Here is a 24,439-nt window from a genome sequence, read left to right as displayed (position 1 = left end):
CTTTTAAAGAGGGCTATATGTGAAAACACCCTAAACCTGTTTTGAAAAGCGTGAGTAAGTGGTAATACAGGTACAGCAAGGCAAGCAGGCTTTGTGGTGATGAATGGAATAGTTAACCTGCGACACATAGGGTACACTGGAAAGCTGCTAGTGTAGTTATGTGCTTGGTGGCTGGTCTTTGGGTCCCTATGGTGCTGTCTGTAAGTCACAAGGGTGCTGCAGGTCAATTAGAATTCATAATGTGATGAGAATGGAGCACTGAGGTAACGGGTCCAGGTTCTAGGATGACATCAGTCCTTTGTGAAGACTGTAGGACAGGGAGGGACTGATGAATAGGGGTCTTTCTTGCCGTTGAGCTCTAGTGTAGCCTATCATCATTGTGTGATTGACTGGCTAATTTATTCATATTTGGTAAATTGTACTCGTTCGTTAATCACCCAAATGGAATAGTTTATTTAATTTGTGTCCCTTTGCGGAATTGATATGGTTTATGGAAATGGTACAGCTCTAAAATGTTGGCATGCTCCCGCTCAGCCCAGTCCATGCTCCCGCTCAGCCCAGTCCATGCTCCCGCTCAGCCCAGTCCATGCTCCCGCTCAGCCCAGTCCAAGCTCTTCTCTGTCCTGGCACCCCAATGGTGAAACCAACTTCTCCCTGAAGCTAGGACAGCAGAGTCCATGCCCATCTTTCGAAAACATCTGAAACCCTACCTTTTCAAACAGTATCTTAAATAATCCTCCTCCTCACCTCGACCCCCACTTAACCAGCACTTGACCCCCCCCCCCCCCCCCCCCCCCAGCTCTGACTCTACTACGTTATTGAGCTATTTTATTACTTTCTGTGCCTGTAATATATGGTGATCCCACCTGCTATCTTAAGATGAATGCACTAACTGTAAGTCCCTCTGGATAAGAGCATCTGCTAAAATGTAAAAATGTTTGGCATTGCTTCTCTTCCTAGTTGTTTGATCCTAGGGGAACTGGTGCATTTCAGAGAGCTGTATACCCAGAGGAGAGGGAATTTTGATCAGAAATGTAAGAGGTACATAGGAAGAAGAATTATATTAATTGAAAAAATCATGTTTTTAATGATGAATCTACTTTCAACATTCAAATTTAAATGAGTTTTGGAACAAATCTGATTGCCAGAATACATGCAATGAATGCCATATCAATGTGTTATAGGAAAAGAGAACGAACATGTAATAATGCCAAAAGAAGTATGAATGGAGAAACTGTTACTGAAATGTCTAAGAAAATTGTCTGATGAAACAAATGTCTGCTACCTGAGAATCTTACAGCCTCCCTGCTATCTCCCTCTACAGGCAGGGCTTGACATTAACTTCTTTAGCCACTTGTAGCCACAAGTAGGACTGATTTTGTGTGTGTATCTATCTATCTTATCTATCTTATCTATCTAATCTATCTAATCTTATCTATCAAATTGACTTGTCCAAAAGCTCAAGTCCCTTGTCATCGTTCAAGGAACCACTTCACACAATAATATTTATTATCACTGGTATTGACAATGGAAGGCTGCTGGACTCTGATCCCAAGTGTTATACAGTATCTCCTGCCGTTGTGGCCTTGAGTAAGGCACTCAACGCCCCACAAAATAAAATACTGCACTGATAGGCTACACGTGGTCCGTCAACCCTCCGTCTGGAGAGCTACTAGGTGTGCAGGCTTTTGATCCAACCCTGCTCAAACACACCAGTCAGCTTATCAAGGTCCTGTTGAGCAGCTAACTAGTTAACTAGCGAGAGAACCAGCCAAACTACACAATACGTTTTGAATTGGCTAGTTAGTCTGTTGTATATCATTATTTTACCTGCTGCGCAAATGTCGCTCTCTCTCTCCTCTGGCAACGGCTTTACCCATCCCCAATGTGAAATACCTGACACTCAAGATTTGTTGGAGTTTTTTTCCTTTGAGGCAGGCAGACAGCAGTTGTATCTATCCGCCTATGCAGTGACCCTAGTGCTGGCTTTACAACCATTACACCCTCACCCCCATCAGTCTTTTACTTCGTATGAATGCTCTCCTAATCCTGAGTCATCCGTCATCAGAAAAGGGTCACAGAGCCAATTAAATTGCCACAATATTAAGGAATAACCTCCGGTGGCTGGCTGGGGGCGTATATCATTCTTTACAGCATGAGGGCGTCTCTCGGACAATGTTAGGTATTTCTAATGCGTTCAGTTCCCAGAAAGATCGCAAGTGCAACCCATAGGTGGAAACCCGAGGAACCCGTTGTCGTAAACTCTCTCTCGCCAGACTGTAATGGCTTTTTTTGTTTTGTCGTCTGCTCTGTCCTTCGCCTGGGCTTCAATGATACCTTTCCCTCCCCCGCTGTCTGCCATCCAAGTGGTGGGTCCACCAGCACCAGATTCTGTCAAATATAAGGTAGAGGTCGACCAGTAGGATAAGGGTTGACCTAATTAGAATATATGCCTGGCGAAACCCCGCTATCTGCTCTCTCTCTCTCTCTCTCCTGGGCCCCCCACAGAAATGTTCAGCGGCAGCCCCTATCTCCTGCATATTTTTCACGCCACCAGAGAGAGGGGGATAGAGGGGAGGGGGGGGGGGGGGGGCAGGCAGAGCGGCAGTTGTGCAGAAAGCTCACCCTGTCATCTGTGTTCCTGTGTAGCGCAGAGCCACTCTTGCAAGTAGAGGTTCACAGCTGACGAGCTCCTCTCTAATTGCTACCGATCTCTCCCATGTGCTTCTAATTAGTTTCTTCTCCCCTAGCAATTTTTCTTGTAGAGATTTGCAGATTGCGGATAGAGGGAGAGCGAGAGAAACGCTCTCTGTCTGGTCCCTATGGGGGTTTAATATTGCTCTACAAACACAGTTGCCCTTTCACTGTAGTGGATACTAAGCTGCTCTGCATATACCTGTGCAATAGAAAAGGTCAATCACTTGGGGGGGATTTGCACGGAGACTATCACCTTAAGACTATCACGACGTTCTGCTCCACATGGTGGGGCATGTGTGTGAAGATGCCAGTCTGGGTGTGTGCTGCATCGTAGGCCTGCCTGCCGCTCTGGGAATCAATAAATGTGAGCAGTGACCTGTCACTTCCAGCATTAATATGCCGTGTTTGTTTATGAAGTCTGGGCTGGGGAAACTGTCTGGAGTCGCATATTCATTTTAGGGTTTTGCTCCTCCGGCTTGGGGGAAGAAAAAAAAAACACAGACGATGTAACGTTAACGGTTGCTAAGAAACACGGTGTCCTATAAAAAGCCCAGGGGAAACGGTGATCTTCAGATCAATAGATATAGTGTACCAGAGGTCATCATTTGAGGTTCAGGGTTTATTGTCACAGATCTATGTTCTGCAAACACATAATTATCATTGTTTAATGCAATCTACAACTTTGCAGTTGCCGTTGTTGATAGGGCTAAGAATTGCCAGTGACCTCATAATATGACATTATCACGATACTTATAATAATAATAATGCCATTTAGCAGAAGCTTTTACTTAGGTGCCAATACGATATTGTGTTGAGATTCTATATGTATCACAATTCTATACTCAACAAAAATATAAATGCAACATGTAAAGTGTTGGTCCCATGTTTCATGAGCTGAAATATATGATCACAGAAATGTTCCATATGCACAAAAAACGTATTTCTCTCATTTTGTTCACACATTTGTTTACATCCCTGTTAGTGAGCATTTCTCCTTTGCCAAGATAATCCATCCACCTGATGGGTGTGGCATATCAAGAAGCTGATTTAAACAGCATGATTACACAGGTGCACCTTGTGCTGGGCACATTAAAAGGCCACTCAAATGTGCAGTTTTGTCACACAACTCAATGCCATAGATGTCTCAAGTTTTGAGGGAGCGTGCAATTTGCGTGATGACTGCAGGAATGTCCACCAGAGCTGTTGCCAGATAATTGAATGTTAATTTCTCTATCTCATAAGCTACCTCCAATGTCGTTTTAGAGAATTTGGCAGTACTTCCAACCGTCCTCACAACCGCAGACTACGTGTAACCATGCCAGCCCAGGACCTCCACATCCGGCTTCTTCACCTGCGGGATCGTCTGAGACCAGCCAACCAGACAGCTGTAAAACTGTGGGTTTGCACAACTGAAAAATTTATGCTGTCAGAAACCATCACAGGGAAGCTCATCTGCATGCTCGTCGACCACACCAGGATCTTGACCTGACGGCCGTTTGGCGTCGTATCCGACTTCAGTGGGCAAATGCTCACCTTCGATGGCCACTGGCACGCTGGAGAAGTGTGCTCTTCACGGATGAATCCCGGTTTCAACTGTTCCCGGGCAAACGGCGTGTATGGCGTCGTGCCGGCGAGCGGTTTGCTGATGTCAATGTTGGGAACCGAGTGCTCCATGGTGGCAGTGGGGTTATGGCATAAGCTACTCATAAGCTACAGACAACGAACACAATGGTATGTTATTGATGGCAATTTGAATGCACAGAGATACTGTGATGAGATCTTGAGGCCATTCATCCGCCATCATCACCTCATGTTTCAGCATGATAATGCACGGCCCCATGTCGCAAGGATCTGTACACAATTCCTGGAAGCTGAAAATGGCCAAGTTCTTTCATGGCCTGCGTATTCACCAGACATGTCACCCATTGAGCATGTTTGGGATGCTCTGGATCGACGTGTAAGACGGCGTGTTCCAGTTCCCGCCAATATCCAGCAACTTTGCACTTCCCACTACATTGAAGAGATGTGGGACAACCTTTCCACAGGCCACAGTCAACAGCCTGATCAACTCTATGTGAAAGAGATCTGTCACGCTGCAAGAGGCACACCAGATACTGACTGGTTTCTGATCCACGCCCCTACTTTTATTTTATTTTTTAAAGGTATCTGTGACCAACAGATGCATATCTGTATTCCCAGTCATGTGAAATCCATAGATTAAGGCCTAATTCATTTATTTAAACTGACTGATTTCGTTATGAACTGTAACTCAGTAAAATCTTTAAAATTGTTGCATGTTGTGTTTTATATTTTTGTTCAGTGTATATGTATTGTGAGTCGATATTGCGATTTGATGTTCCAAACATATTGCTCACCATGTCTGCTGCAGAGGGACAAGAGAAAGCCATGAGAAAATGAGTTTTGGAGTTAACATGTTGGCTCACCATTTTAAAACATTTTAAAAAGAAGATTGAGAACTAGCTATAGGATGATTTAAATACCTGAGTTTTGGCACAGGTACAGCCGACCAGCGCTAGCTAACGTTAACAACCCCACCTGTCCTCCTGTCTCAGTGACACATGCCGAACCCAGAGTGTCTGTGCAGCCCCGTTTCCTGCCTCTGCTCTAATGAGGATGGAACATGTTCCCCAACGGAGAAAAGAGAGGAGAAGGCTCTCCCTACACCCCAAGGGACCTCATTAGGACTTTTATTGCCTTCCTTGAATGTGCATGAATCAGTATGTCCTTGGGGAAAAATGTAAATAAATGCATTTGTCTCTCTCTCGCTCTCTCTCTCTCTCTCTCTCTCTCTCTCTCTCTCTCTCAAATTGCAATTCGAGGCTTAATTAGTAAGTGCTGCCATTACGCTTTTTTAAAATTATGCAAGTGCATTGGTCGAGCAATTTGGAAGTGTTGTCTCACAAACCCTGTGCCAGGTGTTTCCAAGCTGAATACCGGGGCCGTTCTTTTGTACTTTTTTTTTTTTTGCATGTGAAAGAACAAAAAGACAACTGCAGAGTGAAATCGTAGGACAAGCTATAATTATTTGACATTTTTATTTTCTCTCATTTCCCAGCTATAGTGCTGGAATGACATGAGCGACGGTGCCTCTTTGATAGCCTTTGTTACGGCTTTGTGGGAGGGGGAGTGTGTAGTGATTTACAGAATGTGGTGGCTGTTGAGTGCGAATCGGGGACTGACTGCCAGTTATTCCTGATCTCGCGCTCTCTCTTTTTCCTGGGAAACAGTCTTTGCCAAATGTGGAAATTGATACTCAAATATCCTGAGTGCGGTGTGCCTGACAACCGTGGCGCTGAAAAGCCTGCCGGTGTTATTAGTCGATAAGTTGTCCCGTCTTCAGATTCTGGGGTCATGATTTCTTTTTATAGGAAGATTAGGGCTCCCTGACCCCTTCACCAGTTCTTGGCCTCATTTTCATAAACCCACAAACCTCCACCACCAGGCCACCCACCTCCACATCTGAGGGAGGATCGGGGCAAGCAACACTGAACCATACATGAGAGCACCAGCTGTTCTGGACGACTGTGTGATCTCGCTCTCCATAGCCGATGTGAGTAAGACATTTTTTTAAATAGGTTAACATTCACAAGGCCAGATGGATTACCAGGACGCGTACTCAGAGCATGCGCTGACTAGGGGTGTGAATGTTTAAACGAAATTGAATCCTTAACGTTAAGAAAAAATCCCTAACCTAATATATATTTTTTGGTCTCCACAAAATAAAATCATTGCAGTTATCACAAAACTACCACTAACAGGTCCCGATCATCATCATAAAGGGATTTCTTTTGTTGACAAATAGGCCTACCTAACGCAACAATGTTGTAATGTTAGTAAGAGGGGAGATAAATCTTTCAAATGATTTGCCACAGATATAAAGCGCTTCGCACATCATCGTCGCCGCTGGTTACAGATTATTTGTAGTTGATATGCAGCCATTGATTGTCAATGGCCTACTTGAGTTGCAAGGTAATTTGCTAAATGAAGGATTGCATGTGCCATTTTGAGCCATGATTCGCGATACTGAAACAGATGCGTCTTTTTCATCAATATCACTGTTCTCCGTTTACTCCTATTTCAACAGGGTGTTATTCCCTTTACAGCGGGAGTTGAGACATACAGTTAACAGCATTAGAAAGCTAAAATTTGTCCCTTTTAACCAGTAGATGCTTTCATTTGCCCTGTGTTTGATTTGTGAGCTTAAACTTGGTGGGCAGGCTTTTGTTATACATGAAACAAAGCAGGCCCAGAGACTAATGAATACGCAATTAGCCTTCATAATTTTTTTTTGTTTGTTGCATATTTCATTCTGGAACCTGCCTAGGTTTAGGGGGGTTGTAACCTATTTTAAATGGCACACTATAGAAGTTAGCAAAAAAGCCTAAAATAGACGAGACGCATTTATTATAAAAAAACTGCAGCTTGTAGGAGGAACACGCATTTCCCTACTTTAATCAACCAGTCCATTTTGAATTCGTTATAAAGTTGTTGTGATTTGGCAAGGAACGTAACTCCGCAACAGAATTGTTTGTTTATCCCATCAGTTAGATACGTTTTTATAGGCAATCAGGCCATTTAGGCCTAATGGGAGCTTGGGTGCGCAGCATGAGTGAATGTGTAGGGAGAACTGTGATCACTTGGCTAAGTAAATGTTTTGTTGTGAGTCACACAACAAATGGAAGGGACACTTGAAGTCAACGTGAATTAACGGTTGTCTTCCGGACAAAATGTCACCTGCCTAAAGCAGATTCCAGGTGCCTACTGTATGACTGCAGTAGAAGTTCATTGCCCGCTAGTGGTCATACCACGCAAAAGGATTTGATGTGAAATTTTACTACATTTGGTTATCGTTTTAACAGAAAACCAATAAAAAATGGCAGTTTAAGCGCTAAGAAAATTTGTCACGTCCCTAGCGCTGACCATGGCAAGTGTCTACAATGATATTTTCAACCTCTCCCTTACCCAGTCTGAAATACCTACATGTTTCAAGCAGACCACCATAGTCACTGTGCCAAATAATGCGAAGTTAACCTGTCTAAATTGCCACATAGCACTCACATCTGTAGCCATGAAATGCTTTGAAAGGCTGGTCATGGCTCACATCAACACCATCATCCCATCCCAGACACGCTGGACCCACTTCAATTCGCATACCCCCAATCAGATCCACAGATTGCGTAATCTTTATTGCACTCCACACAGCCCTCTCCCACCTGGACAAGAGGACAACTTTATGTGAGAATGCTGTTCATTGACTATAGCTCCGCGTTCAACACCATAGTGCCCTCCAAGCTCATCACTAAGCTAATGACCCTGGGACTGAACACCTCCCTCTGCAAATGGATTCTGGACTTCCTGACAGACCGCCCCCAGGTGGTGAGGGTAGGCAACCACGCTGACCCTCAACATGAGGTGCCCTCAGGGGTGCGTGCTTAATCCCCTCCTGTACTCCCTGTTCACCCACGATTGCGTGGCCGCCACAACTCTTAACACCAACATTAAAATAGCTGACCACACGACGGTGGTTGGCCTTATCACCTACGATGATGAGACAGCCTATAGGGAGGAGGTCAGTGACCTGGCAGTGTGGTGCCAGGACAACAACCTTTTCCTCAACGTCAAAGACAAAGGAGCTGATCGTGGACTACAGGAAACGGAGGGCCCCCATCCACATAGTGGAGCGGGTTGAGAGCTTCAAGTTCCTCCTTGTCCACATCACTAAGGAATTATAATGGTCCACACTAGGCTTGGGCGGTATACCGTATACGGGGGTATTTGGAAATGGCCACGGGATGGTTTTTCAATACCGTCAATACCAGTGAAACTATTTCTTTTGAAGTTTTTCAATATTGTTTTATATTTGTAGTTACCTCAGTGCTCCATTCTCATCACATTATGAATTCTAATTGACCTGCAGCACCCTTGTGACTTACAGACAGCACCATAGGGACCCAAAGACCAGCCACCAAGCACATAACTACACTAGCAGCTTTCCAGTGTACCCTATGTGTCGCAGGTTAACTATTCCATTCATCACCACAAAGCCTGCTTGCCTCGCTGTACCTGTATTACCACTTACTCACGCTTTTCAAAACAGGTTTAGGGTGTTTTCACATATAGCCCTCTTTAAAAGAACTGACCTCAGTCCTCTTTAAAGTGAACTCTGGAAAAAGAAATAAGCTAAATAACTCAGTTCTCTTTGTATTCACACTGCCCTTGCCTTTGAATGAGGACTCAACTGTTTCGCCAGTTCACTTCACCTATTTTGTGGTCCGAGTCCTCTTTGCATTTACATTGCTATGTTTAGAAAGGAACCAAGATCTTTTTCCAACATTCAATCAATGCACTCTGGGTTTTTACAAAGTGCAGGACAAGCCATTCCATCAGAATGTGTTATTGGACAGCTAGATATACAGTGAGGGAAAAAAGTATTTGATCCCCTGCTGATTTTGTACGTTTGCCCACTGACAAAGAAATGATCAGTCTATAATTGTAATGGTAGGTTTATTTGAACAGTGAGAGACAGAATAACAACAAAAAAATCCAGAAAAACGCATGTCAAAATTGTTATAAATTGATTTGCATTTTAATGAGGGAAATAAGTATTTGACCCACTCTCAATCAGAAAGATTTCTGGCTCCCAGGTGTCTTTTATACAGGTAACGAGCTGAGATTAGGAGCACACTCTTAAAGGGAGTGCTCCTAATCTCAGCTTGTTACCTGTATAAAAAGACACCTGTCCACAGAAGCAATCAATCAATCAGATTCCAAACTCTCCACCATGGCCAAGACCAAAGAGCTCTCCAAGGATGTCAGGGACAAGATTGTAGACCTACACAAGGCTGGAATGGGCTAGAAGACCATCACCAAGCAACTTGGTGAGAAGGTGACAACAGTTGGTGCGACTATTCGCAAATGGAAGAAACACAAAAGACCTGTCAATCTCCCTCGGCCTGGGGCTCCATGCAAGTTCTCATCTCGTGGAGTTGCAATGATCATGAGAACGGTGAGGAATCAGCCCAGAACTACATGGGAGGATCTTGTCAATGATCTCAAGGCAGCTGGGACCATAGTCCCCAAGAAAACAATTGGTAACACACTACGCCGTGAAGGACTGAAATCCTGCAGCGCCCGCAAGGTCCCCCTGCTCAAGAAAGCACATATACAGGGCCGTCTGAAGTTTGCCAATGAACATCAGAATGATTCAGAGGAGAACTGGGTGAAAGTGTTGTGGTCAGATGAGACCAAAATCGAGCTCTTTGGCATCAACTCAACTCGCCATGTTTGGAGGAGGAGGAATGCTGCCTATGACCCCAAGAACACCATCCCCACCGTCAAACATGGAGATGGAAACATTATGCTTTGGGGGTGTTTTTCTGCTAAGGGGACAGGACAACTTCACCGCATCAAAGGGACGATGGACAGGGCCATGTACTGTCAAATCTTAGGTGAGAACCTCCTTCCCTCAGCCAGGGCATTGAAAATGGGTCGTGAATGGGTATTCCAGCATGACAATGACCCAAAACACACGGCCAAGGCAACAAAGGAGTGGCTCCAGAAGAAGCACATTAAGGTCCTGGAGTGGCCTAGCCAGTCTCCAGACCTTAATCCCATAGAAAATCTGTGGAGGGAGCTGAAGGTTCGAGTTGCGAACCGTCAGCCTCGAAACCTTAATGTCTTGGAGAAGATCTGCAAAGAGGAGTGGAACAAAATCCCTCCTGAGATGTGTGCAAACCTGGTGGCCAACTACAAGAAATGTCTGACCTCTGTGATTACCAACAAGGGTTTTGCCACCAAGTACTAAGTCATGTTTTGCAGTTTTACCATTAAAATTATAGACCGATCATTTCTTTGTCAGTGGGCAAACGTACAAAATCAGCAGGGGATCAAATACTTTTTTCCCCTCACTGTACCTGCAGTCAACTTGTGCAATACGTTAGAAGATAAAGTAGATCACACTTTCATTTCACCTGTCACATTATTTTACATAATGAAGCTTACCATAGTTCCCCAGAACAGTTGAGCCAGTCAAGTGTTTGTTTGTAAATAGCGCAATGGGTGTTAACAAACCTCCAAACGAGCTTCAATGCCATACAACACTCCTTCCGTAGCCTCCAACTGCTCTTAAACGCTAGTAAAACTAAATGCATGCTCTTCAATTGAACGCTGCTTGCACCCGCCCGCCCGACTAGAATCACTACTCTCGGCGGGTCTGACTTAGAATATGTGGACAACTACAAATACATAGGTGTCAGGTTAGACCGTAAACTCTCCTTCCAGACTCACATTAAGCATCTCCAATCCAAAGTTAAATCTATAATCGGCTTCCTATTTCGCAACAAAGCCTCCTTCACTCGTTTCTAAACATGCCCTCGTAAAACTGAGTATCCTACTGATCCTTGACTTCGGCGATGTCATTAACAAAATAGCCTCCAACACTCTACTCAGCAAATTGGATGTAGTCTATCACAGTGCCATCCGTTTTGTCACCAAAGCCCCATATACTACCCACCATTGTGACCTGTACGCTCTCGTTGGCTGGCCCTCACTACATATTCGTCGCCAAACCCACTGGCTCCAGGTCGTCTAAAAATCACTTCCAGGCAAATCCCCGCCTTATCTTAGATCATTGTTCGCCTCTTCACTGTTGATGTTGAGACTGGTGTTTTGCGGGTACTATTTAATGAAGCTGCCAGTTGAGGACCTGTGAGGCGTCTGTTTCGCAAACTAGACGCACAAATGTATTTGTCCTCTTGCTCAGTTTTGCACCGGGGCCTCCCACTTCTCTTTCTATTCTGGTTAGAGCCGGTTTGCGCTGTTCTGTGAAGGGAGTAGTACACAGCGTTGTACGAGATCTTCAGTTTCTTGGCAATTTCTCGCATGGAATAGCCTTCATTTCTCAGAACAAGAATAGGCTGACGAGTTTCAGAAGAAAGTTATTTGTTTCTGGACATTTTGAGCCTGTAATCAAACCCACAATTGCTGATGCTCCAGATACACAACTAGTCTAAAGAAGGCCAGTTTTATTGCTTCTTTAATCAGCACAACAGTTTTCAGCTGTGCTAACATAATTGCAAAAGTGTTTTCTAATGATCAATTAGCCTTTTAAAATGATAAACTTGGATTAGCAAACACAACGTGCCATTGGAACACAGGACTGATGGTTGCTGATAATGGGCCTCTGTACAAAAAATCAGCCGTTTATAACATTAACAATGTCTGCGCTGTATTTCTGATCAATTTGATGTTATTTTAATGGAGAAAAAAAATGGAAATGTCTAAGTGACCCCAAACTTTTGAACGGTAGTGTATATACATGTCTACCTGAATTACCTCATACCCCTGCACATCAACTCGGTACTGGCACGCTGTGTATTTAGCCAAGTTATCGTTACTCATTGTATATTTATTCCTTGTGTTATTATTTTTCTATTATAAAAAAAAATAAAAATCCTCTGCATTGTTGGGACTGGCCTGTAGGTAAGCATTTCACTTTTAGTCTACACCTGTTGTTTACGAAGCATGTGACAAATAGAATTTGGTTTGATTGCGTGGGCAGAATTAACCTGAGAACTGCCTATAAAATTACAAAGGCACGCAGGGATATAGTCAGCTGGTAGTCTGTCCTCATTTAAATGTTTTTGGATGGAGTCAAATGATAAACTGTTTCATTTCACCGCTTTGTATTGAGAATTATACCATCTGTTAATGGCGCAATCTCAAAATCTCTGAAAAAAGGAGACAGTTTCTCTCTCTTTCCCAAACTGAGCCAGTGCATTTAGCCTTGCCAAGGCACAGTGTATTTATTGCTTAGAAGAATCTCCTCATTCCAAAACTCATACTTCATATGGCTTCATGTTGAAGACCCACTCCCCTTTACACCCACCCCCCTATGTGATTTAGATTGTGATCTAGTCTCTCCAATGGGATCCTTCTGCTGTTTTTGATTGGTCTTTTCACTGTTAATGTGTACAGAATAATGGACAACATCTCTATGTGGGGCGCAATGTAATCTAATAGATTGGTTTTAACCAATCAGCATTCAGGATAAGACCCACCCATTGTATAAAACCCTGCCATTGGCATCTGACTCTTGTCTGGCTGGCGAAAGGCATGCTCCTCTTAACATTGTAAATCACTGCAAAGCAATGCAAGCTATTTTGTCTCGGAACAACCATTAAAGAAAAAACTTGTATCTCCCTCTGTGAGTCAATAACCCTTTGAAGTGGTTGATGCTTCAAGCTGTTAGAGGAGTCCAATCATTTAATTGTGCCTGAATATTTATCAGATTTATTTTGTATTCAACTAGGTCAAAGTTGGCCCCCCAAAACACCCAGCTGTCACTGTAGACATCTTGGGGAATTGAGTTGACAGTTCGGCTGCAGGAAGCATCGTGATTGTGTTACTAATGGCCATTATCAGCGACCCCCTGTCAAACTGCTCACAATTTTCCAGACCGTTAGTTCCTTGTGATTCTAGAATGTTGATGTTTTGAATGGGTGTAGTGTCCATCATTCATTATTTTGACGTACGGTGGCACGTTGCGGTCGTCTCTCCGAACCTCAGGAATGTCTGTAATTAGCAGGGCAGTGACACTACTTTTATGATTCATGGTCTATATAGGGTTATAATTTGCCAACACAGAGTCTCCGTGACATATGTTCGTTCTAATTTAATAACCGAGAGGGGGATCATTTTCTTTGGGGACTGACACAGTCCAGGGCAATTAGACGGTGGGTTGGGATTATGGCGTTTGTCTTCTCCTCCACTTACTGTCACCATCAGCGTGATGCCTTGTTGATTTCTCTCCGGTCAACTCCAGGGCTATCTGAAAACTGTTACTAGCCGCCTGGCGTCAGATCCTTGCTTCCTCAATCCTTGTTTCCCTCCCACAAGGAGGTTTGAGAGGAATTGAGGTAACAAAAAAAGTTGAAAGCGAAGATTTGACTTCTAGTAACGTTGTCAGACACCACAAGTGAAGGCCGTATTTGGCTCATATACACGTACGTTCCTCCTGTTAAAGTGAAAGCAGGATGTGTTGCACTACTAGCATTAGGCACGCATGGGTTTGTTGCTCCTTGAAAATGCACCGTCTCCTCTACTACGCTTGGGAGTTTGAACTAAATCAGTGCTAATCTGAATCCTTTTCCTCCCCTTGCTTGCTGTGCAATGCATAAAATTAATTAGTATGAGTGAATATTCCCCAGTTACGACGGCAACACCAAAAGCCTTATTCGCCAGGGGTGTGTAGTGCACCGGGTGGGTTTAATCTTCCAGATATATTTCAGAGGTATTTTGATGACAGATCTAGTCCGGTGTGGAATGCCTAGGTGTTTGCTTCACCAAGGCACCATGCTGTTTGTGTGTGTGTAGCCCTGTGTGCCATAGTTCGCCCCACCAGACCGACCACTCAGGAGTGACGAGACCATCTCCAGCCCCGCCTCCCATCACCTCCATCACACCTCCACAACTCAGAGGTGACAGTGAGACTTTGCACCTCAATGGTGTGATGCTCCGAAAAACAGGCTCTATGACCAATTCAATGAGAGAGACCTTATGTCATTATTTCTCTCAAAGAATTTAGGGCTTGTCCGTACAGGTTTCATGCGTGCAGTTTTCTTCAATTATGGAGTCTAATGATATATAGTAGTAGCCTCTTCTTAACTTTCAGGATGATCGTTTAAGCCATAGCCAAATACTTTTATTTCCTGCAGCTTAGAGCAGGTTTGTGCTCTTGCAATTTAAATATTGTAAGGAGCTATCATCAACTGTTAATATTGTCAGGGACGCCCAGGGATAGGTTTTAATCTAAGACTCGAGCCTGCCAGGGCTAATGCAACAATAAGGTTTCAGGGAAAAGCTTGCAAAAACAAACGCTTGGTTATATTTTTTTACTTACTTTTTTCCGTCTCTCCCTCCTTCCCCCTCTCCCTCCAATTGTGTCCAGCTTTCTCATCATCTGGTTATTACTGAGGCATTCAAAGCCCGTGTTATTGCCAAACACCATCTCTTTGCGCTCAACTCCCCATGTCGTTGCAAAATAAGGTAAAGAAATGTAATGAACATACCGACTCCTGATGGTTGCTTGTCAGGGATCTGTTATATATCATTGCGAGAGGATGGAGGAAGGAAGCATTCATTCCCTGTTAAAACTGTGTAATTCTCAAGGTGTGAGAATCACATTTGGTTTACAGCAGAGGCAGGGTGCCACACACGTCTGCAGTAATTGTCTGTGGGATGTTATTTTTTTTTAGGTGTTTGCGTTTGCCCGAGGGTCTTGTGAGGACCCCACAAAGATCAATGGCACAGGGGAAGAGAAGGATTTTGCTTTCTGTTTCATGTTCCCTATCCTTGAGAGGAATGCTGTTGTTTATTTTAATACCACCCATATTTTAATGAGCTGTTTAGGAAGGAGAAGCTATTTTTCATATCGTTGGGTTATGTTTTTCTCACTCTAAGAAGCCTGTTAGTGAAGGTGTAGCGGTGGAGTACAGTAGTAAGATTATGACATTGTTGGTTTTCATACCATGAAATATATATGAGGAATGGTGTGCCTAAGCAGTGCTCAGACCTTATGTTGTTTACATATTCAGATCACTGAGCATCTGTATCTTGTCCTATAGGGTTGATTAGGCCAAGCATTCATTGATGAATAATCAACTATTTTCTTTGTCTTGCTGTAACAATCTCTGTATAAATTTTTTTTTTTGTTCACTAAGAGACTCTGAGAAAGGAAGAGACCAGGGCCAAAACCTTTTCAAATGAGATGTTCTGTTGCGCCTGCTTAATTTATTGACTACTACAGTCAATCAATCAAATACGCCTAGATGGCTTTCTTTACCTCTCTCTACCTCTACAGTGTTCGCCTGTAAGGCATATGCTGTGGCCCAACATATCCCCAACTTTCCCACACTAACCGCTACCTAAACTCCCACACACACACTCGGGGTGGGGTGTGATTTTGTGGGGAGAGTGTTGGTTATTGATGGGGGGAGGGATGGGTGAGGTACGTAAACCTCCCACGGCCCCGCTTGACGCTGCGGCATCCGGCTGTATAGCTAATGAAGAGCACAATATAGCCAGTGATGTGCCGCGAGCCCAGCCAAGCCACCTGAGTGGCTAAGCCCGGCTCTGACATCACACAGCCCAGCCGTTGATTTGGCGCTGTCTCCGAGGCCATCGGAGCGAGAGCCTCAATCCAACCATGGGTTCTGGCACTTAGGCAGCCTGGCGCAGACGGAGAGCGTGAGCGCTGCAGAGCAGAGATCGAGGCAGACACAGACAGACAGACAGCGAGCTCTGCGGAGCGAGAGAGCCAGTTTGTGAGAGCCAGAGAGAGAAGAAAGAGCGGGAAGGAAGAAGAGAGAAGGGGCTGCCTCGGGGACCTTTCTCCGACCGGCAACATTCACAGCCAATGCAGCCTCTGGTGCTATGGAAACTAAACCCCTGACCAATGGAAATAATGAAGGCTACGACGTGGCAGGTGAGTGTTTATGTGCTCTGCTCGCTCCGATCCAGGGGTGCAAGGACCTTCCAGAAAAAATGTCCAATGAATGAGCACGCTCTGTGTAAGTGGGTTTTGTCTCAGTTTCGCTTGTCTTGTACTTGGAGAAGTAAACGCGAGACTGTTTGTGAGCGTGGCTGTAGTATTCAGCGATTTTGCGGTTCGAGAGCAAAGTTTGCCCTAGATATGCTGCAGCTTTTCTAGAAGTTCACAAGCTTAGCTTAGCATTTGCAAAGGAGGGATATGATTAGCAGCCTGGATCTTTGTCATTTTCGGCGCCAAGGTTGCCTTTGGCCGTAGTCCCATTTAACTTCCCATTTGAAAATATTGTTATTTGTTCTGCTGCGATGTTGTTTCTTTGCCAAAGGGCGTATTTCCCTAGGTTAGAGAGAGAGAGAGAGAGAGAGAGGGAGGGAGGCAGGCAGGGGGAAGAAAGCGCTGTGGTGTGTTGATCCACTGCTCAGATCTTTTGATGTGTCCTGAATAGCGCCACAGTGCTTGGACCAAGCTGCTCAGTCCCTTGTGCTGAATCCTTACCTGCTGTGCCATGCTTGGACCAGGAGTGAAATGCATGCAACAGTAAGACAGGTTCCGTCTCTCTCCTTCAATGTCTATTTAAATTGTGCACCATCGTTCGCAGGCATATCAGGCTGGCATTGTCAATTTGTGACATGGTGGCTTTTTTCGCACCGGAAAGGTTGTTGTGTCTAATGGGGTGCGGAATCTGCAGATCTTTTCAACTCTGAATATTATTACATTGTCTGGTAGGAGTAAGCTTCTTCTTATTCATCTGTAATTGTTGCAATTCACCTAGTAAGTGCCCAATCTGCTCAAAAGCCTTTTAGAAATGATGTAGTTTGCTGTTTTGCTCTGGTGCCTCTGTCAACATTTTCATGCTCATTTCTGTTTCCAGGTACATTTGTTTGCTCAGTCGTCCTCTGGGTGATGAATTGCTTATTATCCCTGTCATAGATCCTTCTGTAGCGTTACTAGCTTCGCATTATTTGCTAATAGTTAGTTCAGTGGTAATTGCGCCTATTCGATTTCCCCGTATGATAACTTGGGGGACCATTGGCAAATCATTTCTATGCTAAGTCCGCGCGAACTGTGTTGTAATTGGTAGAGCGTGCCGCTTGTATTTAGTTGCCCTGAGTACTGTGCAGCTCATTTCTGTTAAATGGGGCAATCGAAGTCCTGGTAAAGTGGGACAAGGTTACGATGGGAATGGAGTCTGTCAGAATGCCGCTGGTACCGCACACCTAACGGCTACTCTGCATCTATTGGCCATCAGCCGTTCTCATCAAATCCCCCACAATCCTCCTCTCATATCCTTAGATGTCTATTTATTAATCGTACATTTAATGAAGGGGGCCAAATGAATCATTCTAATTTGATGTCTAGCCCAAATGTCACTTGCCGTCAGTGAGCGTTGGCTCCCATCACAATCCCAGACGGCTGGAGCGGAGAGGGAGGCGACAAGGGACATTTTCGCAGAGTCTGGTTAATGATTCAGTTCAGTCTCCTCCAACCTCGCTCCTAAGAGGGGGTTTAAAATGAATGACATAACGGGACCCAGTGCTACTGCAAGCCACAATGCCCCAGAGATGCACTCCAGAGATAGCATTTAACATTACCCAGGAACCCCGGCGTAATTACATTAACATTAAGCAGAAAGGCACGGGAATATATGGCTCAAAAAGGCAATTAAGTGGTGTAATTGCTATATTGATTTAGCCGTGACGGGAGTGGAGCCCGGTGCGCTGTGCTCTAACCTCAGGAAGTCCTCATTAGCAGAACCTAGTGCTCCTTTGTGTGCTGACTGGCGGCTGCTGCCGTCCAGCAAAGGAAAAAACTGCACCAGGCTTTTGATCCTTATCCACTTCCCTTATCTTCTAGGTTTCATTCATTCGTTCTCCTCTTTCTCCCCCCGTTGATAATTGAAAGGAAGCTAGAGGTAGCCTCGTCTCTGGCAGCAGCCCTGAGGTCAAATGGCCCTTCTCCGTTAGTGAATCTCTCTCACTCTTCTCTAAATGTCTCCTCTTTCTGCTGAATATTATGATGGGTTATGTGGATATGAAGTCCTTAGTGTGGCTCGATGTACTGATAGACTAATGTATTCCTGCATTTAATATAAACGCTTGGCCGCCGACAGTACTTTTTTTGCTTTTGATCACGGCTTTGTGTTTAAGCAGATGGAAATGGACAGCACCAGCGGGGTCTGGGAGTTGAACCTCTCACCTCCTAATTCAGAGAGTGTCATTAGAGAAAGCACCCCGGGGCTAGAGGTGGAATGTCTCTCTCTCTGTGTGTGTCTCTCTCTCTCTCTCTCTCTGTGTGTCTCTCTCTCTCTCTCTCTCTCTCTCTCAAGCCTTCAGAGTGTCGAATGCAGCAGAATCTTAGTGTGTGTGTGGTCTTGGCGCACATCCAAACTGAAGCCAGGGAATGGCATATTTCAGATGAAGGGGAAGGGGGCATGGTGGGTGCAAAAAGGGGCAGTTATGGGGTTTGCCTCCCTGTGTTTTTTTTTTGGTATGTGTGTTTGGTCCCGTGTGGCTCAGTTGATAGAGCATGGCGCTTGCAACGCCAGGGTTGTGGGTTCGATTCCCACGGGGGACCAGTACAAAAAAAACACAAAATGTATGTACTCTCTACTGTAAATTGCTCTGGATAAAAGTGTCTGCTAAATGACTAAAATGCAAAAAATTCAAGTGTGTGTGTGGTAAACAATAGAAATGTGCTTAAGATAAAGTTTGATAGGAAGGAATTTAATTAAAGTTGTCATCTCCCTCAGTTCAAAGGATTCTAATATTGCGGAATGAAATGCACTTTCTTTTATTCTGGATAGAAAAATGTGACTCGTTGCACAATTTTTTAAGTCTGCCTCCAGAATAAATGCATTCCCTACGGATAAAAATATATCATTTATTTTTTGTGAGTCACATACTGTAATTGCATTTGAAGGAAATACTGTTTACCCAGTTTATATTCTGGAAAATATAATAGTATATGTTCATTGTTAGTTAACACATGATTGGACTGTCACGGACAGATCAGTCTATTTGTCTCTGGTTTATTTCGGCGTCAACTTGCAGACACAGTAGCTGGCTCTCCTCTCCTCCGCAGGTTAGTGCCATGCTCCCTCACTGTTTATGTATTTGAGACTCCTCCCTGAATGTGTCCCAAGTGGCACCCTATTCCCTATATACTGCACTGCTTCTTGACCAGGGCCCGTAGGGGGCCATTTGGGATGCGCCCTGCCTCTCCGTTTTACACACAACATGGCAGAAAGAGGAAGCAGCCAGCAGTTTATTTATCCAGCCTGACAAAATCAGTACCACCTTCACGCTAAGCGGTCACTCGTTGACACCAACACACATGTCATTTGTATCTCTCTAGATCCATTTGCCGACTGGATGACCGATAGGGGGGAGAGAGAGAGAGAGAGGCACGCACACAGTCCATTACATTCACCTGGGTCACTCACAAACTCGGCACTTCCACCCTTATTTTTACTCTGTTTCGGTCGGCCACAGTTGTAATTACCTAACAATTCCCCAAGTCAACTGTGACGAGAGGAGACTGCCGGTGCGGTCTCTATCTGGCTCTGGCTAGCCGCTCGACTAAAACACACTGGCCAATTAGTGGTGAATGTGTTCTCGGATCCTCCTCGCCTGTTCTGTTCAGCACTGCCTGCAGTTGCTCAGGCTCCAGCCAAAAAGAAACCGCAGCTCTGCCTTTTTATATATATATATATTTTTTGAGAGAGAGATGAACGGAGGCTTCTTCTGTTTTTCTGTCTCAAAATGAAAAATGCCCTTCTCTTTGCCTCTGTAAAATCTTCAGTCTGCATTTGTGTCACCTTGTGAGGAGAACGAGGATGCACTCATGATTTCATCAGAAAACACAAACAAGCATATGTACAGACATTTGGACTGAACGTCCAATCGGTGCTCTAGCTGAAACAAGATGTCCCTGAAGAGTCATGTGGCCTCCTGCTGCTGCGAGATGTTCATCGCAACGCGACCCTGTGGAGGTTGATCCTCATGGGGCCTCAGTCAGGCAGCACTGATCCTCTCACTAGAAGAGACTCTCCTCTGTACCACCACCCAGCCCTGCTCTCCTCTCTACCACCCCCACCGCCACCCAACCCTGCTCTCCTCCTCTACCCCCTGGAGAGCCTCCATCTGTGGCCGCTCCAGAGCGGAGGCGGGAGGGGTAAAAGGCCGGCCATGCGTGGGCATCCTCGCTCGCCTGGCGGTGGCTGTGCCGCGGAAAATAAATATGGGAGGAGGGGTGGTATTGGTGGCGGGGGTTGGTGAACTACTGAGCTCATGAATTCTATAACTGCTCTTCTCCGCTCGCTTTAAAGCATAATTGTCTTTGAGTAGGTGCGTTTAGGGAAGAGGCAGAAAAATATGCTGAGCGTCTTGTTCAGCCCCTTGCCGACGGCTGGTCCCTGTGATCCACATAGTGTGAGGGATGTGGAGGGCTTTTGGCAGGCTCACTCCCACATCCCACACAGCACAAGGCAGGCAGGCAGCCCAGACGGCCGGAGGCCTCAAGAGTCCGAGCAGAGGGACTCTGACAGATACCACACGCCCTGTTGACTGACAGGAGGCTGCAGCAAACCGACAGACGGCTCTGTGTGTGTGTGGGCAATTTGTGTGTGTTTAAGCGCAAGGAGAGTTTGTGTGTCCGTTAGTGCGTGACTGAGTTTGTGTGTGAGTGACTTAAGAGCCACCCAGACACACACACTTGTCCTCTCCACTGACGGCCCCCACCAGCCCCGGGCTCCAGATCTCATGAATCTCAATCAGGCGAGGTCATCGGAAGCATAAATAATGCAAGCAGCCCCTGCTTCAGCACCGCGCTGCCTCCATTAGCCTGATAAACGATAAACGCGCTACATTGTCAGAGTCAGGAACCCGGCAAATGTTTGCTTAACTGTGATTCTCAACACGTCCCGATGATCTCAGGCCTCCAGCAAAGGCAAGGCCTGGCTTGTTTTTAACGACTGTCTGGACTGATATATAGTGTTTACACCACTAAATTCTGCTACAATTGAGAAGCGCTAACAAATTGGTTTCGATAATAGGAATTTGGCAGAGGCAAAACTTGTCTGTTGTGTGTGTGATCATGAGTTATCCTGGCCAGTGTAGAACTGATCAGACAACTGTTCTGAACTAGCTGCCATGCTTCTTGGTACCAATGGCAATGTCTGTGAGGTGACACAATGCCCGTTTACCCAGGGCTCCGTAGGGCCGAGAGGTGAGGTGGAGCCGTTGTTAACCGGATTACGGAGCGAGCTGGAAATCCACTTGACCTGGCTGACCTCCCTGAGGCAGGGCTGACACACACACACACAGAAGATAGCAGAGCTTAGCGGAGTGAGAGTGTGAGGGAGCATGGAGATGGAAACGTTAGCTCTCTGTGACAGCCCCAGAGGTTGGCCACCAACCACAGGAGATAAAAGAATCAGAGAGAACCCAAGAAAGCGTCTGTTCACTTCTTCTCAGCAAGATGGTTGCCATTTGGTCAGCCAAGTAGAGCAGATTCAAAATCAACAAAATGGTTGTTCTAGTAGGACTCCTACTCCGTGTGTGGACTTGACAACTTCAACACCCTGTTCTACAAAGTGTTGAAGAGCAGTTTACATTGGTCATTATGGATTTAAGTGAACACATATACTAACAAACCATTCTCTCTTTTCCTCTCTCCCCCTCTCTCTCCAGGTCACGGAGGGGCATGAGAGCCTTGTCCGAGGCCAGTGCCGTTGCTTGCCGGACCCAGTGCCTGTGACGGGGACATGGGCTTCTTCTTCAGGGCTTCCAGCACAACCCAGCTCAACACAAGCCAGAGCCTCAGCCACCAGCTGGTCCAGCACCACCCAGACACCCGTGGTGGCAGCAGCACCCGGAGTGACCCTGCCTCAGAGGGCCTCACCCTACTCTTCGGCGCCACCACGCCCCTGCAGGCCCAGCACCCAGCACCGCAACCGGTACGCATCACGCACACACATACATGATGTCGCTCACGTCACGACGTTACAGCCTATGCAGTCATAGATTGTCACAGCTAATGTCTCAGGACAGAACATTAAAAAGGCAGTCCAGTCCAGGCTAGAGATGGCAGACTGGAAGGGCAGGGCAGACCGGTCAGAGACTGGGTGGGAGAGAACAGAGAATAGGATGGCAGTGTGGTGACAGGTTGCCAGATTGGAGATAACACTGGGAGATTGCTTCTCCCGTTTTCACGATAAGGAGGAGATGAGTCCCTGGAGGCCTCGGTGCTGCAACGTCACACATGGGAGTGTCACAACCACCGTCTCTCTCTCTCCGCTCTGAGGCAGGCAGCCTGGCAGACAGAACACTTACAGCTCGCTGCACCATCTGGCCACGCTGACGTCTGCCGTGGAACCAGACACACACCGTCAGGCAGTCCCAGGGTGTGCCTGGAAAGGAGTGTCTCTCTCTCTCACACACACACACACACACACACACAGGAGTAGAGCATATCTCACCCACTGATGTGTTAATGGAATAGTTTTAGAAGCCACTGATGTGTTAATGGTAGAGCTTGGTGGAAGGGCCAGGTGCTGCTCACACTCTCAGGGACGCAGTTTTCATCAATTTAGAACAAGTGGGGGATGTAGGGTGGGGGAGAGGTTAAGGGTTTACTGTGATGCATTATTACACAACTGGATGTATTGGGTGATTTGTCATTGAGGAAACATTGATCTGTTTAATACAAATAGCTGCTGCTGAAACGGTAGCCTTCGGGGAGGATATGCTGAGGCTGACCAAAGGAACCGTGTCGTGTGTTGTCCATCTCTCTCTCTCTGCTCTCTAGGTCTCGAGCTCTTTTAGACAAAGCTCCAAGTAGCTTTCTCTAATGAGGATGTCTGATACTGTCACTGTAAAGGAGACTAGCACCACTATGAGAGGTCTGGAGACGGAGGAGAGGAACCATGCCAGTGCCACATGGATGCCAGCAGGGGGAGAAGAGCCAAGCCCGACCAAGACAGATTGCAGGGAGCAGGCAGAGACCCAGCCACAGGCCCAACCTCAGACCCAGTTCCAACCACAGAGAACAGATGAGAGCTGCTGCCAAGACACAAAGGAAACTCAGGTAAACCTCTCATTACAGAGCAGGTTTGTATCTCCTCCCTGGGCCCCACACCATCCCCACCAGTCAGCCTTTTCCCACTGCTTTCAACCCTTACCCCCCTAATCAACCATTCCACCAACACAATTTCCGTATCATGGTATGTTAGTTGAAGGGGTTGGGTTATGTACCTGGGGACTACACCACACTGAAAGTATATGCAGCTAGAAACATTACGGGGCTAGTGAGACAGGCGGGGGTTGGTGTATCGGTGGGCAGAGCGGGGAGAAATAATTGCTTTCCGATACAGCACAGGCTCAGGGGCCCTGGGGAGTCTCCGGCAAAGCACAACCAATCAATTGTCAGATAATTGAGTTATGAGAATCTGCAGAAGCGGTGTACCTCAAAATCACTACTCAGTTATTATACACTTGAAGGTTAAGGTTGTGGAGGTTTCTGTATGGCGGGCGGGTCATTTTTTTCTCCCTCTGACAGGTAGCGCGTGAACGAGTGAACAGCTAGGCTAGTCTCCCTTGATGCTGTGACATTTCCCTCATGCTTTCCCCCTTTCTGAAGAGCCTTGACCCTGCTGATGTCAGATAGTTTCCCTTTTCATATCTCAGTCAGCAGCACTAGTCTACTGTCGACCTGGCTCCATTTGGAAAGGTGGTTATATAGTATTGCAGCAGTCAGAGGAGGAGCTGTATCGCGGTGCAGCAGTCAGAGGAGAGCTGTATCGCGGTGCAGCAGTCAGAGGAGAGCTGTATCGCGGTGCAGCAGTCAGAGGAGAGCTGTATCGCGGTGCAGCAGTCAGAGGAGGAGCTGTATCGCGGTGCAGCAGTCAGAGGAGAGCTGTATCGCGGTGCAGCAGTCAGAGGAGAGCTGTATCGCGGTGCAGCAGTCAGAGGAGAGCTGTATCGCGGTGCAGCAGTCAGAGGAGGAGCTGTATCGCGGTGCAGCAGTCAGAGGAGGAGCTGTATCGCGGTGCAGCAGTCAGAGGAGAGCTGTATCGCGGTGCAGCAGTCAGAGGAGGAGCTGTATCGCGGTGCAGCAGTCAGAGGAGGAGCTGTATCGCGGTGCAGCAGTCAGAGGAGGAGCTGTATCGCGGTGCAG

The 24,439-nt window shown here is 46.0% G+C and overlaps 1 protein-coding gene across 5 annotated transcripts in view; it reads left to right on the top strand.

The window, feature by feature from the left end:
* Nucleotides 1–24,439, top strand: part of LOC311129993 (R3H domain-containing protein 1-like) — a 77,356-nt gene that overhangs the window by 9,821 nt on the left and 43,096 nt on the right. For 4 of the 5 annotated variants that reach the window (XM_084162573.1, XM_084162570.1, XM_084162572.1 and 1 more), the window contains 2 exons: nt 21,955–22,220; nt 23,144–23,350. In XM_084162573.1, coding sequence (XP_084018699.1) covers nt 22,029–22,220; nt 23,144–23,350 — 399 coding nt within the window. In that variant the 5' untranslated portion in view covers nt 21,955–22,028. Of the gene's footprint in view, nt 1–21,954; nt 22,221–23,071; nt 23,351–24,439 lie in introns of those variants that run through there. The other variant, XM_084162574.1, reaches the window with a different exon arrangement.

Source organism: Coregonus lavaretus, assembly GCF_964263955.1.
Source record: "Coregonus lavaretus genome assembly, chromosome: 5".
NCBI classification, from domain to species: Eukaryota; Metazoa; Chordata; class Actinopteri; order Salmoniformes; family Salmonidae; genus Coregonus; species Coregonus lavaretus.
The sequence above is the reverse complement of the archived record's forward strand: the minus strand, read 5'-3'. Positions and strand labels throughout refer to the sequence as shown.